At 32.9% G+C, this 16,590-nt stretch overlaps 1 protein-coding gene across 5 annotated transcripts in view; it reads left to right on the plus strand.

Moving 5' to 3' along the window:
• Positions 1-9,646: 9,646 nt before the first annotated feature.
• The window catches only part of LOC106754393 (TBC1 domain family member 2B), a 34,652-nt gene continuing 27,708 nt past the window's right edge, over positions 9,647-16,590 (plus strand). For all 5 annotated transcript variants that reach the window (XR_002666914.1, XR_002666915.1, XM_014636404.2 and 2 more), the window contains exons 1-5: positions 9,647-9,854; positions 10,604-10,673; positions 11,800-12,477; positions 12,562-12,696; positions 12,809-12,922. Coding sequence is in view for 3 of the 5 variants with exons in the window: in XM_014636404.2 (XP_014491890.1) it covers positions 9,808-9,854; positions 10,604-10,673; positions 11,800-12,477; positions 12,562-12,696; positions 12,809-12,922 (1,044 nt within the window). In the remaining 2 variants the exon portion in view is untranslated. The remainder of the gene's footprint in view (positions 9,855-10,603; positions 10,674-11,799; positions 12,478-12,561; positions 12,697-12,808; positions 12,923-16,590) is intronic.

Genomic DNA, 16,590 nt, shown 5'->3' on the forward strand with positions numbered 1-16,590 from the left:
AAATAGTATTTTAAAAGTGAATTAAATATAGTGAATCTTCATTATTTTAATATTAAAAATTTTTAATACAAATGAGTTTGTTATAAACGAGTTTAATTGTTTTAAAACACATTAATTCTTTAGAAATCACTTTTTTAGAGTTCTATGATTTCTCTCTAAGAGTTATTATTCTCTGCTTTTCTGTTTGAATAATTGAGACTCTAGGTGTGATTTTGGCGATGAATTCTTCAGTTTAGACCTATCAATTTTGATCTCTTTTCTTTGTTTTTTTTATCTTTAATTATATTTTCTCTTATCACCTTAATTTTGTGAGCTTAGAAAATATCAGAAATAAATAAGTGCTAGTGAATGATGGAGTTAAGGCGTATAATACAAAGTATGAATTTTTCACCATTCTCTTATTTATGTAAAGTCAATTGTTAAGTTTAGTTTTTCTTTAAAAAATTTCGGAATGTTACAACGTTCTTGTTTTCTATAATAATAATAATATTATTATTATTATTATTATAAAGTTAAATATAAATAAATTTTATAATTTTAATGTCAATAGTTTTATTTAATTTTTAGTTAGTTTTAATTGAAAAAATGATCAAGTTTAATAAAACGATCCAATTAAAAAAACGGTTAAATTAAAAAATAGTTACTTAAAGGATAAAATTAATGAAATAATTATTTTACTTTAAAAAAACTTTTATTCAAAGGATAAAATTAATAAACAAGAAAAAAAATGGAATCTCCTTTTTTATAAAAGTATAGATTATTATTTTATTTTAAAAGAACTTTTATTTAAAAGATAAAATGGGATAATGTGAGGACGATGAAAATAGTAATAGATAATAGTTTAAAATTGTGAGATTAGTTATTTTAATATTAAAAAGATTTATACAAATATAAAGTTTTAAAAAGAGTTTTATTATTTTAAAATACATAATTTTTTTAGAAATTATTTTTCTAGAGTTCTCTAACTTCTCTGTAGGAATTTTCACCTTCATTTTAGTTTTTCTATTTAAGTAAGTTGGGTTTTTACATTTTTCTTGAGCTTAATCTATTTTCTCTTGCATATGAGCTTTCTTCCATTTGCATGTGTTGTTTTTGTCTTCTATATGAATCTTTATTGATCAATTATCATAATGGTAGGTTTTGATCGTTCCTATGATGTTTCTATGTGTAGATAGATCATCGTGTGAGTTTGAGGATGTTGAGTTGTCTTAGAGTTGTTTGAATAGTTTGGTCACGTAAGGTAAGCTAGTCTTGACCTGTTTTGTGTGATTTTGTTAATTCTACAAATGCATGTTGTTGTTAGATCAAATTAGGTATAAAATGACTTTTCTAATGAATCTGGTTTGGCATGTATTGCTGAGGATATTTTGTATGATTCAGACGGAAGTTGGATGTTAGAATGGTTGTGCTTGATTTAATTGATATGGTGTTTCAATGAGAGAATTAGAATTTGAGTAATTGAGAAAATTGGTACAAGTCCTAATGTTTTAAAAACTATTTTTAACCAAAGCGATAAGGGGGAAGTACCAAATTAAGCAATTGAACCAAAAAATTATTTCAATCATAGCATGATTTTTCTAATACACTGTTAAACGACATCAGACTTGCATTGAAACTTACTTTCCTTGTGCAAGTCTATGAGCAATTTAGCTTCAGGGTATTGACACTAGTGCAGCGAAGGGAAACGACCGTGGTTGTTTTTTAATATACGTCACGATTTTAGAATCGCGGCATATAAGGGCGAGGTAAAAAGTCTGGTTAGGCCGTGGTTCCAACCGCAATAATAATCTGGGGGATATGACAACGGTTCTTTCTTGAACCATGGCCAAAACCCCATTTTTTTTTAATTTTCGTGTACCCTTTGGCCACTGTTCCAACTGTATAGAAACCTGGGGATATGACAGTGGTTCGTGCTAGAACCACGACCAAAACCCTTTTTTTAAAAAATTTTGTCTAACCTTTGGCCTCGGTTGTGGCTGAACCGAAGCCATAGGTGGGCTTTCTACCTCGGTTTTGGCCATAACCCAACCTATTCTCCTGAATTTTTTTTTAATAGCAGGTCTGTTTTTATGATATCCACTATCACAAAAACAGACCTGCATATCAAACAATCACATAATGTACACAGATTCAACGTAGATTCAACATATTCAACACAATAATCAATATTTACATCACATAATGTACAAAGTCTAATAATTATAAATCAACATGTTCTAATGTATTTTAAGTCTAATAACTATGAACTATTATATAATCTAACTAAATGTTTTGCAATAACTTTCCTCGGGAATGAAAGTGGCTTCTCAGGAATTGGAGTATGAATCTTGAATCTCTACACAAGACAATTGATATTAATTAGTGTATATGAATTCCAAATGTTGGAGAAAATCAAAATTCGTTAAATTTAAATATTACCGTTTATACATATATATTACTTGCCAATTGATTCATACATATATTTTACTTGCCAATTGATTCAATTTGCATTTGCATGTTTATTTTAGATTTTGCATTCAAAACCATAAATTCAATTTTTACTCAAGTCTTATGCAATCAATTTACATGAAAGATAAGGCCTAAGAGTCCCTTGGGAAACGATCTTGGACTTACCGTTTATTTATTACTTGATACAATCTGGTACACTTGCCAGGGGCTTAACAACAATGTAGTATATTACAGAGTATACAAGGTTGTATCAAAGACAAGATATCAAACAGTTTAGTCAAGCAAAGATACAATCATCAACAATCTCACAATATTATCTCAATTAAAATATTTAACATCAATTTAAATCAGAGATAATAACAGATAATCAAAATAAGCAATCAATGAAAGAAAAACAAATTCCAGAATTGGAATTTATAACCTTGTTATGATTAGTCAATTGCATTATCTTCTCAGTTGAATACAATGCTTCCCAAAGTTGTTGAATTCCACTTGTAGTTTCCAAAGCAATGTTCTTCCTGCAAAACCTTTTAAAGAACTTTTCCAGATCAAGTATTTTAGTTATGCAAGAAATATAATCAGAAACAATAGAAGTCAATATGTAAAGATGTGTAACAGATTAAGCATAATCGACTTCAATCATATTACAGTCGAATCAATCAACATTCAGCAAATCAGATTTCAATTAATCAAATTTGAAGCAGCTGAAATAGATTCAAACTAAATTTCATTTCCTTAATAAAAATATTACAATGATAGGAGCAATCAAAGAGCAAAAAGCAAACAAAAGATGGCATTCTAGTATACAAACATAGCCTATGACTCTAAACACTACAGGGTAAACAGAACTTTATTCTGATTCAAAGATTCTAGTAGTTCTCTCTTCACTTATATCATCAACATCTTCCCTTTCAGATTCTCCTAATGATGATGACATCTCAACAAAATGTTTGAATAGGATATCCATCTTCTCATTTAGAGTCGTCAGTGACTTGTTTAAGTCATTTACTCTTTCGGAAGTCCTCTTCAATCTGTCTTCCACACGATTTTCAAATTTGGATTTGGGTGAAGCAAACTCTCGATCACTGTCATGATCCACTGAGGTCTCTTTTCTTTGCCGCAAATGAGTTTGTTTTCTCCAGTGAGATCAACACCGCTTTGTTTCAGTACTTTGCTTATGAACGCACCATATGGAAGCCTATGCCAGTCATTTGTTCCCACTTCTAGGATATGTCTTTTAAAAATACCAACCCAATTTGTTGGAATCTTTTGGACAATGGCATATAGTAAGCATACATCCATAGGAGTTAGCTTAATAAGATTGTATCTTCTTGGCAATAGAATATGTTCAATGAAGAATGCGATAACCTTTTCTTCTTTGTCAATACATTTAAACAAAAACCCTTTATCCTTTTTATATCTTCCGCGATATCTCATAAAATTGTTGAACACCTCAGTTTTCCTTATCAGCTTGTTGTGTGGACAGTCAAATAGATGAGACAAATTTCCAGCGTCTGTTAGTCCAACGATCCTCCACCATGTGTCATTGTTAATAATGATGTCTACGCTTTTTACCTGAGAATGAACATTTGCATCTACTTCCTTAACATTGTGGTAGAAAACTTCTACTAACTCATGATAGCAATCGCCCTTCATTTGAATAAACTTGTCCAGGCCTTGAAACCAAAGTTTCTCAAGAAATGCAAATTTCTCTTGTTTGAATAGTGTTAGTTCAGCCATTTCATGTCTGACAACCTTTTTGAGTATTCTCATTCTCAGAAACCTTTCTCTAGCGTGGTCATCACTGATCCATCTAGAAGGGTCAGCTTCTCTTCTTGCTAACATAGGTCTCTTTCCTGGTCTTGATGAAGAAGCAGTCATTCGCTTAGAATAAGGAAGAGGTCTCTCTTGAATCAGAATAAGGGTTTTGTTTTACACAGTGTTTGAGTACAACTGACTAACACACACAATATATAAAGAGACGCGCCAAAGATTTTGCAATGAACCCTCAGAGTCAAATCCTAACGTTCTAAAAACAAAATATTAAAACAAATGCAGAACATAGTCAAATGAATTACTAAAGTAGTCAACTAAGACTTATGAAAACAGAGTTTTAAACTCAAACAATCAATCAAGCAGACAGACAATATATTCATGTTATCACACAACAACAACCAATCAAATTTAGCAATATGCAGCAAATTGATACAGTTTTACCAGTTGTAGATACTCAAGATTTTGATTTTTCCAAAGTGATTCATCCTTGAGATCATACTGCACCTGTTGTGTATCCTGCAAAACAATTTAAGTTTTGGTTGCGGGTACCCATCTAACTTTGGGTCCATGATTGTCATTCTTTCTCACTTGTTCCTTTGGTCTCCATACATACAATCCTTTAAGAACAACAACATTTCTGTAATAAAAATTTCTAACAGTATGGCCAATACAATTACAATAAAAACATGCATTTCTAGTAGGTTTACTTAAATCAGTAAATATCTTAGCATTGGTTCTGTTAGATTGAGCTTTGTATCCTATTCCTTGCCTGTATATAGCTCTGCCAGATGATTTTAATACAACATTTAAATTGTCTCTACCTTGAGTAAACTTAGCTAACGTGCTAGTCAAGTAATTTATCTTTTCAATATGTGTAGGACAATTTTCAAAAGCTTTTTTTATTGTAACAGTTTCAATTTTAACATCCTTAGCAGATAACAAAGCTTTATTTAATTCTTTCTCTAATTTTTCATTTTCAGCAACAAGGCTGTTAATCCTATACTCATAATCTCTTCTTTCAGAGTTTAGTCGATTAACCTTGTACTGTAGTCGCATTGCTTCAGCATGTAATTCTCTAAAAGCATCTTGCAGTAGATCATACTTGATTTCCACTAGTTCATTTGAGATGTCTGCATCACTGTCGTAATCGTCCCATGTTACTCCAGTCATATAGCACAAGTTGGATTCCTCCTCTTGATCAACATCTTCATCACTTGAGCTTTCGAAATTTGTATTCTCCCAAGCAATGCATGCTCCTTTTCTTTTCAAGTTTCTGCTTTGAGGGAATCTTTTCTTTCATTTTTGCTTAGACTTTGATTCAGGACAATTAGGCTTGATGTGTCCTTCCTTTCCACATTCGTAACACTAGACAACATTTTTACTGGAGCTATTCTTTTTGCCTTGACCTGCATGGTTAGTCAGTTGACTATCATTTTGTATAAGTCGACTAAATTTTCTTACCATCAACGTCATCAATTCTTTCTCGTCCATGTCTGTTTCTGAGTTGTTCTTGCTTGTAGAGTTCAGAGCAATGGACTTCTTTTCTTCAATCTCGTATTCATCCTTTAATCTACCAAATTCTAATTCATGTTCACGTAACTTGCCAAACAAGGTAGCCATGTTCATCGTTGTGAGATCTTTGGATTAAGAGATTATTGTGACTTTTGGTTGCCAATTTCTGTTCAGACTTTTCAGAATCGTGATATTGATTTCTTTTTTGTCAAATACCTTCCCGAGAGCCATGAGATGATTTACAATATGAGTGAATCATTTATGCACATCATAAATGGTTTCTCCAACTTTCATTTTGAACAATTCATACTCTTGTATCAAGGAGTTCTTTCTTGCTCTCTATACTTCATCTGTGCCTTCATGAGTTACCTCTAAGACATCCCACATTTCCTTTGCAGATTTGCATTGAGATATCCTGAAAAATACATCAACAGTCAGTGTAAAGGCAATAATATTTCTAGCCTTAATATCATACTGAGCTTTTTTATTTTCATCAGTAGTCCACTCAGTAAAAGGTTTTAAAATAGTCTTCTCTTCAACAGTTTTGGTAGGCACAAATGGACCATTTAAAGTGGCATCCAAAATTCCTTTATCTTACGATTCAAGAAAGATTTACATTCTAATTTTCCAAAAAGGATAATTTTCACCAACAAAAAGAGGTAGTATGTTTGTTGAAGCACCTTCACCAAAAGTTTGAAAACAGGAAGCCATCCCCAAGTTTATAGTCAAGTCAAAGAAAAGCAGAGTCGACTAGTTTTTCAAATATCTTATGAAAACCAGCTCTGGTTCCAATTGTTGGAAAACAGGTAGGCTTCGTTTTTACACCAAGAGAGGGGGGTTGAATTGGTGTTTTATCAAAATCAAATTCTTTTCGCAATCTTGAAATCAAAGTATGAAACTTTTCATACTTTCTTGAAATTAAGTAAAGAAAATTCCTATGCAGCGGAAAAATGTAGTTGACTACGTTAAATGTAAAGTCGACTGTGAAATAAAAGTGCAGGGATAGAGAAAATAAAACACTGGTTTTTATACTAGTTTGGCCAACAATGCCTACATCTAGTGTCCTTCCAACCCAAGAAGCAAATGCATTATAATGGTTGCAGTTTTTACAACAAGGAATTTATAGAAGACCTCAACGTAAAAAATATAAATCTCCTTTCTAACCCTTAACCAAAATATAGGCAACAATAACAACACGACTTGCAGCAAGATATCCCCTCTTCTGCAATCTGCTAACCACTTTGAACAATCCTCAAAGTGAACTATCCCCTGTAATCACAACAGGTCCAAAACAACAGTATTCACGAATGCCAAGCCAGAATCAATGCAGTAGTCTTCAAGGATGCCAAACCTCAATGTGATCAAACGAGAAGCACCTTTTCTATGCAAAATATGATCAAGCAATGTGTGCACATTCAGTCTCCCTTTTGAATCTCTTTCAAGAAAGATCACTACCGTTTTCTTGGAGAATTCTTGGAGCTCTCAAAATAGAGAATTCAATCTAAAACAGAAATGAAAATGTTAGATCATCAAAAGTCTTTGAACAGATTCGTGTTCAGCCTATTTATAGATTTATGTTTATTAGATAGTCTCACAATCGAACATGCTACTAATTCAGTCAAGTGGATTATGACAGTTATAACAGTTCAGTCAAACTGTTAGCATATAGTCAACCAAAAACAAAACACATTTAACACAGTTGACCAAGTCATCAATGCTCAACTAACTTTTGAAAATATAGCTGTTGGAGTGCAAGAGCATAACAAAATTTCAAACCAGACAAATAATACAGTTGAATGTGTGGCATACATAGTCAACTTCAACATGGAAAACATTTTGAAATTCTTTTCTTCTCAAATTTCCCAGAGCACTGATTCTCAAAATCTGTACAAAGATTTTAGCATAGTCGAATCTATTAATAATGTAGTCGACTACACTATAACTTTGTCACACAGTGATAAGTTCATAAAAGTGCTTGTGATTTTCAGCTTTAAACATGTGCAGTAAAACATATGTAATGATGCATTGCACATAGCACATAAAACACATAAACATGTTCAACAGATATATAAATCAATCAACATAGGAACATGTAACACAATACATAAACATGTTCAACAGATATAACAATCAATTAGCATAAGAACATGTAATTCATCAACAACATATGCATGTTATTAAGCAATGTATTGTCATCATAAAAAACTAGAGTGATATAGAAATTGTGTTGTCAATAATGTTAACACCGCGGTCTATTCCCTGACACATGGACAATAGGTCGCGGTTTCCCTCAGAACCGTGGCCTATAAGGTCGATATAGTTTCAAAAATGCCACCGTGCAATATTATACTTCGGTTTCTGGGTAACCGATGCATAATGTGCGTGGTAATAACTCAATTTTTTAGCGTATGCATTGATGTATGAATTCAAATAAGGAGGCATTCTAACGCTATAATAACCATTTACACTGAAATAGAGTAGAATGTGTTATATGGTGAAGAGTAGTAAGAGGTTCAAGTTTATGAACTTTGTTTGCCCTAAGGTGCGAAGGGGATTAACCTTGTGTGGTAGGATGGAACTCATTGACAATGACTTTGTAAAGCAGTAGAGGTCATCACAAGTGCGTGTCTCTAATGAATCTAATGTCAATGCATGTATCCATGTAATTGAGTCTATAATATTATGCTCGTGTTCATATCCTTATATTATGTCTATTTATTCTTAAATTGCATCTAAAACATGACTTATTTAGTATTAGATAACTCTTTTGTATACTAACTTATCCTTTTGTGTGCTTGTTGTTCTCATTTGCAATAATCACTTATTGATGTTAGTAGATGAGGGGAAGTAGGTGATGATGCACCTATGATGTGTTGTGTAATTTTCTTAGTTAGTAATGATTCTTGTATATACAAGTTTTTTAAAAGCTTTAAACAACATTAGTTTTTTTTATATAATCTCGTGAAAGATTCTACTTATGTTTAGCTTCTTTTATATATATATATATATATATATATATAGATAGATAGATAGATAATTATATATATATTTTACATATTTTGATGTTACATAAAATAAAATGTGGATACAAAAAGTGGAATCCCTTTATATATAGATATAAATTTTAAAAAGTTTTATTTAAAAGGTAAAATTGGAAAATACACCAAAAAATAGGAATCCATTATATAGGTATAAATTTAAAAACTTTTTATTTGAAGGAAAAAATTGAAAAACAAAATATAAATACTATTATGTTCATGTATTTTTTATGATGATAAAAAACTAAAAAAATTATAATTATAAAAATAAATATAAATAATTATTATAATTAAATATAATTTTTATTTATTTTAGATATTTTTTTATTGTAAATAATCATTTTAACTTTAAAACATTATTAAGTTAAAAAAATAGTCAATTAAAAAAATGGTTAAATTTAAAATAAAAGTCACTTAAAAATATAAAATTAATAAGATAATTATTTTAAATTTCAATGACAATATAATTAATAAAATAATTTATACTAATAAAGATAAAATTGATGTATAAAAAATGTTACTCAACAATTACCAAAAAAAAATCCTTATTATGTATAAATATAAATGATTATAAATGATGGCTACATTGATATATGTATTTTTTAATTTCTATTTATTATTAAAATAAAAATTTATTAAATTATAAAAAATATATATTTTTGAAAGATAAAAGAATGAAGGAAGTAGACATTGTTTTTCACTAATTTATTATTGAGATAAAAACTTATTAAATTATAAAAAATATATATAATGGTATGGTATAGATAAAAGAAAAGTAGACATTGTTTTTCTCTAATTTATTATAATAATTTTATTTATTATTTAACTCTCTTAGCTGCAGCATAACATCAACGGCTACTACTGTTGCCACAAATACAAATGTTGCAAAAGAACTGCGAAAGAAGTTGATTTAAAAGAATACAGATGGTGAGCAAGAGTGAAGGAAGATTCAGTTAGCCTTTCGTCTTCCTCCGAAACAAACTCACCAAACCCTAATCTTTCTCTCTTTGTATTCGCGCCAACGCAACCGAAAATGGCGCACTTCAGTTTCAATCTCCTCCACAATTTCGAACACACCAGGTATGCACGCATGGGTCCATGTACAAAATATATAGAAATCGAGTGCTGCACACGATTTTCCACGCGTCCTTGGGCACTAACTTATCGCGACTTGTCCGTTTTGGAATGCTTCTTTGTAGCAGTTACTGTTCACACCAACTGTGAAACAGAAACGACACTGTCAACTCGATCGGTTTTTATCCCGATCGTGAATTCCGAACACGGTTTTCTTTGGTTGATTATTCCTTCTGGAATCGGTTTAATGAACGTAGTTGGATCTTGAGTCTGAAATGTGGTGGTACCGATAGTTAGCACCTTGTGTTTGGTTTTGCGAGCGAAAGCTATGGGCTGTAGAACTGTACCTGTTTTTAAAGTATGTTGTTGTCCTTACTGAGTAAGCGCTCGTTGGAGGTTGATTCCAGGTAGCATACAAATATGGGAGAATTAGTTACATGCATGTCTTACGTATGTAATTTAATTTGTTAGCTGTTTAGAAATTAGAGAAAAATTAGATAAGGGTTAACAACACTCTTTCAAACATGTTAAAACTTCTTGACAAAATCTTTAGTGATTTGTTATTTTCAACAAATTTCTACGGATAATGGAGAGAATGTTAGAGATTGTGATGCTCGGAATTTTTATAGAAATTGTAGTTGACGTGCTGGTGTTACGTGCCATTGTCTATATCTGTTTTTGGAAATGACCGATACTCTGTTTTTTCTTCGAACTTTCTTCCCAACATAACTATAATTAAACGATCTGTTTAGCAGGGATTCTTATGGATTTGCATTAAGGCCTCAATACGCACAACGATACAGGGAGTATTTTCCCATATACAAGGTATTTACTATCATACTTCACTTTTGCTTTCATGTTTCTGATGATCCAGGTTTAAGGATTTAATCCGATATTGAAGTACGCGTGCAAAAACACATTTCTTTGGGATATTAATGTACCATTTGCGTATTTACTATCAGTCTAATTAAATAGAAGCACTTTAAGGTCCATCATTATTAAAGGTACATAGTTCCTTTATTGGGTAAATATTGAAAGGAGATTTCCCCTTTTCCGTGAGTGCTTTTGTTAAATAGTAAAAAATGACAAACCTTGGGCTCTGACTGATGATTTTTGTTCTAATCATCCATTAATTATTGTTCCCTCCACTTAAAATTAATTTCCAAGTAAAGTATGAGGACACATATGTTAACAAAATTATATATTTTATCAATCACCATGACATAATAGCCCTTTTCAACTAAAATACCTTTATCGGAGAAATCTAATTAATGCTTTCTTGATTTTCTAAAGTATAAATATCTTGAAATAAATTAAAACCCCTGAAGTGACAAAATAAGTAGTTACATTAAGAAGATGAAGAATAAAACCCCTACGAAGACTATATGTTTGTTCCAATTGGTATTGTCATGTGTCTTTTTTATGAGAGAAGATATTCCGTTTTTCTGAAGAAGTTTAAATAAGACCAGGTTTTTTGACACTTTCCTATTGGCTCAAAAAGGGTACATGATGTGGGAAGTCATATGGTTAGACTTGAGCAGATCCGTGTGCATAGGACTCTTAGTTAATTGGGGGATGGTAGATGTAGACACACATAGCTTTACATTCACAAGCAGAGAGTCTGTTTCCAGGATTTGAACCATGACCTCTAGGCTACAAGGCAACAATCTCACCCTCTAATAGTTGCAAATAACTGCTAGATGTTTCTTTTGCAGTATGGGATTAACATATGACAAATGAATTTGTAGGCAGCATTTTAAATTTTTTTCCTTATGATTTTAACAAACAATTATACTAAACAGCAGAAGTGTGCATTTTAGCCCTTTGATACTGCAAAAATGGAGCCTAATTAAATGATCTTATCCTTTCAATTCTAAGAACTTGTTTCTTACAATAAGCAGCGCAGATTCAATTTATGATCGTCCCTAGACTGATATATTCATTAAATTAGGAAGAGGAAGATGAGAGATCAGATAAATGGAACGACTTTCTTGAACATGCAGCTGAATCAACTCTACCAACTTCTAATGAACATAAAGAAACATTGAAGGCTGAACCTATAACTGATGAGGTAAACGAAGAGAGAATTCCACATAGGCCAAATAATGGGGATGATTCAAGTAGAAGGAAGTTTTGTGAGTTAGAAGAAGAGACTAATGCTATCAAGGTTAGCATAGGAGGTGACTCAAGTGACAGAAAGACTTCTGAAGGCACTGAGATAAAAGAGGGTACTAATCCAGGGAGGGTTAGTGAAGGCGGTATTTCACGAGACAGGTATTTTATTTCTCACAGTGCAATCGGAAATATCTCTAGAAAGGAACTTCATCATTGTGAAGAAAGAAAGACTCGCAAGGTTGTTCAACACTGGGCTGAGATTAGGCCATCTCTTATTGCCATTGAAGAAATATTCAGTTCTCGTGTCAAGGGAAAGAAAATGGAAGGTGCAGAAATAAATAGAAATAGTAATCATCCTCCATCTATAGAAGAATCTAAACCTGTAGATGATGGTATCAATGGCTCAAAGGAAGAAAATTCTTTAGTAGATCAGAACTTACCTGAACTTTTCTCTCGATGGAAAGAACTGGAGTCCCTTGTTCAAGGAGGAGTCCCGAAGGATCTTAGAGGAGAGGTAATTTTTTTCTAATTCAGTGAAGTTATTTTGTTTGGGGAAAAGTATTGCAACCTTCCCTACACTACAATATTGTTGTTACAGGTCTGGCAAGCCTTTGTAGGTGTGAAGAAGCGACGGGTGGAAGGCTATTATGAGGATCTGTTAGCTCGTAATGAAAGTGAGGAGCAAGATGTCTCATCTGCTGCATTTGGGAAATGGAAAAAGCAGATTGAGAAGGTCATTAGCTGCATGCGCCCTGGACTTTATTTTGATTTGTACGTGCTGCATCTTTTGCTTTATATTGAATGCTGGCTCTCTCCTTAGACTAAACCTCATTTTTCATTTTCAGGACTTACCACGAACTTTCCCAGGTCACCCTGCTTTGGATGAAAATGGCAGAAATTCCCTGAGGCGTTTACTGCTAGCATATGCTCGACATAACCCTAAAGTTGGGTACTGTCAGGTAAATGGAGTTCAAAAGAACCTTTCTTGGTGAATACTGCAACTACTACCTGATATTCAAGCTTCATCAGATTTGATATTCATAAAATTTTCATCCCTTTCCAAATGAGTATTTTTCATGTGAAGGGACTAGGTCACTTTCCCTTGTATTAAAATTTCTTGTTATTGTTGATGTAATGTTGTAACTGAAAAATCTGTATATGAATTTGTTGGTTCATTTCTATGTTTTAACTTACAGTTTATGTAGAGAATATTTTCTTGCATGTATTATTGAAATTAATTTGCTTAGAGATAAATGCTGAGTCTAATTTCTTTAACATTTAGGTAGTTATGCACTTTTACTAATTATTACTTATAACAAATGATGGATTTATTTTCTTCAAGAGCTACAAAATGTGTTTATAGTTGTTGATGTAGTTAAATACTGAAAAGTTCTTCGACTACTTGTGTCTCATAATTTTCAAATCTCCTTCCATTTCTTGTGTAATGCAGAAAACTTATGCTTGACTCTTTTTGTTGTTTTCAAATGTGTGTATAAAAAGTATAATGCTCACCTGATCACAATTATGAACTATTGTCAAGGTGTTATTATGCTTTTCAAAAAGATCATTAAGTTAGTAATTACTTGGTACTAATTGTCTTGCATCCTCAGGATACTTGGTTATAGGAAAAAGTTTCTTAAGATCATTTGTGATCCTAGGGCTAAGCAATTGAATAAAAAGACAAATCCAAAACACAGGTCATACTTGAAAATAAACATTGTTATAGATTTTTCTCCCTAGCATTGTTGTTTGTAACAAAGGACATAACTAAAAACTCATAATGGCCTTCATGAGTTCAAAATGCAGTCTTCTCAACGGCCTCTTCCCTCATAAGAATTTGATAATAACCAAATTTTAAATCTAACCTGGAAAATGTGGCTGCCCCTTCCAACTCATCCAACAATTCCTCTATATCTAGAATAGGAAATTTGTTTGGGATAGTTATCTTGTTGAGAGCTCGATAATCCACACAAAACCGCCACCTACCATCTTTCTTCTTGACCAATATGATTGGGTTGGAATAAGGAGTGATGCCAGGTCTGATAATTCCCGCGTGCAACATTTCTTTGATTAAGAGTTCATTCTCATTCTTTTGATGATGAGAGTATTTATAGGGTCAAATATTTGGCAATCAGATCTGGGGAAATAAAATTGTGGGAGGCTCCACAGTCCAACAAAACTACGACTTGCTCTTGACGAATTGTGCCCCAAAGTTTCCAAGACTTCCTGGTTCTAAGTCTTGCCATAGTACATTGAGATAGTTGTAAAGTTGGACTTAACTCGGCCCCCCCTTCCCCATGAGCATCATTAGGAGTGGGAAGGGTATCTAGGCAAGAGAATTCCTCTTTCTTCATAAGTAGCATATGTAACTGTTTATTTTTACAAACTTGATTAGGACCATACTTCTCATCACACTAGAAACATAGGCACTTCTTAATCTTATCTTGTAATTCCTCCTATGGAAATTTTCTAAAAGGCGCTCAACTTGGCCGATGCATTGTAGGAACACTATGAAAGGTACCTGTAGAAGCGTTGTTTTCCCCTTGATCAGCACTGGAAATAGTAAAGCTAGCCGAATTTCTCCCGTCCTTTGGAAAACTACGAGTCACGAAAATAGGTTTGGATGTAGATGGAATGTGTTTAATAGGGAAAGGGTCATATTTGGAGATGACTCTTCTCTTCCACCATTTTGGCCTTCATCATTAACTCAGGAAGAGTGCTAGGGTCGTAGAACTTAACCTCATCCTTGATTTCCTCCTTCAACCCATTCAAAAAAATGCCAACCAAATAATCCTGACGAATCCCCTTCAGAAACCCAACATACTGTTCAAATTACTCAATATAATCTTCCACTGAACCCGATTGATGCAAGCCAATCAAAATTTGAAAAGGATTTTGAAGCATCTGTTGGTTGAAACGGACAGACAACGACCACCTTGAAGGCTTCCCATGTGGCACTTGGATTACAGGATTCCCACCACTGAAACCAATTTAAGGCCTTCCCTTCAAAAGCAACAATGAAAGCCTGCATTCCCTCCTCTACACTTCCTTCAACTGAAAATAACGTTTAAGACGATTAGTCCATCCATATGCTTTCGCCCTTGTAAATATTGGAAGTTCTAGTTTCCTCTATTTGGAAGAAGTCAAATTGAGACTTGTCTCTTTCTCCCAACATGACCCTTGACCAACATGCGACACTGAAGGAGGTTCACCCTTGGTAGTGCTACAAGTCAGCATTTCGACCACCTCGGTTAAGCCTCGAATCATGTCCTCCCAATGCTGGAAGCGCTAACGAGTTTGATTTGTCCACCCCTTCTTGGAAAGAAAAAAAGAACCCCAAAACCATCCCAACATAAACAAAATATAATAGATAATTACAAAACACAACTGCTGGAAGTTATAACTACCTACCTTGTATATTTCTTCTAACATAAACCTTGCCACTAAACCTATCAACATGTAGGTGATGCCTTAGCCCATCCTAGTTGGTGTCAAACCATGTTTGATGAAATCAATGCTCTTCAGAATACTGGAACTTGAAAGCTCATCCCATATGAGAAATCTGTTGTTGGTTGCAATTGGGTCTTTATTATCAAAGTTTCTACCACATGATACTATATATTCCTTGGAGGGAACCTTCTATCTTGGGAAACTAAGAAGCGAAGTGTTGTTGCTCAATCTAGTGTTGAAGTTGAATATTGATCTATGGCCCTAGCTAGATGTGAACTTGTGTGAATTAAATAGCTTTTGCAAGAGTTGAAATTTTGTAAAAATGAGTGGATGAAGTTTGTTGTGACAACTTGAAAGCTCTTCATCTTGCCTTGAATCCGATGTTTCATGTGGGGAAAAAACACATAGAGATTGATTTTTATTTTATTAGATTGAAGTTGTTGTCCAAGGATCTTATTACTGAGTTTGTAAGCTCTAATGAACATCTCACAAACATTCTGACAAAATGGCTAAAGGGACATTTAGTCAGAAGCTTGGCATATATGATCTATATGCTCCAACTTGAAAGGGAGTTAAAAACATACATTGTATTTTTCCATCTCACTTATTTAAGTGTAAGCACCTATCAAGAAGGAGATCTTGTTTCTGCATTAATGGTTATATATATATAAAACCATATTGTTTTGCTAGCTCTATCAACTAACCATCATTATTAGAAAATTAGTACTCATTAACCTAGTTATTATTTTGCCCTATATTATTAATTTATTTACTTATTAATCTCTTTAATTAACAAGTCACATGTGACTCACATGAGACTTAAAACCTTACATTTCATACAAGAATAGTCTTATATTGATACTACTCTTGGTAACATCTCTTGGTACATCTTGTATGGATGATTTTGAAGTTGTTCCTAACAAGGATAACTTTGTCCCTGAGTTAGGATCTACTCTGAAAATTAGATGTCCGTAGAGTTTCTTTCCTATACAATATTAAGGAGGACAAAAGCAACCTAATATGATGCAAGAACAATTCTATTCCTTTGAGCTAGGGTTAAGTGTTCATTCTTCTGATAGTCTAAAACCTTTGGAAAGTTTTAGGAAGGAGATTGTTGTTCAAGAGGAAAGAAAAAATAAAAATGGAGATGTATACTAATGCAAATTATCCAGGGTCT

Source organism: Vigna radiata, unplaced genomic scaffold (assembly GCF_000741045.1).
Source record: "Vigna radiata var. radiata cultivar VC1973A unplaced genomic scaffold, Vradiata_ver6 scaffold_108, whole genome shotgun sequence".
Taxonomy (NCBI): Eukaryota; Viridiplantae; Streptophyta; class Magnoliopsida; order Fabales; family Fabaceae; genus Vigna; species Vigna radiata.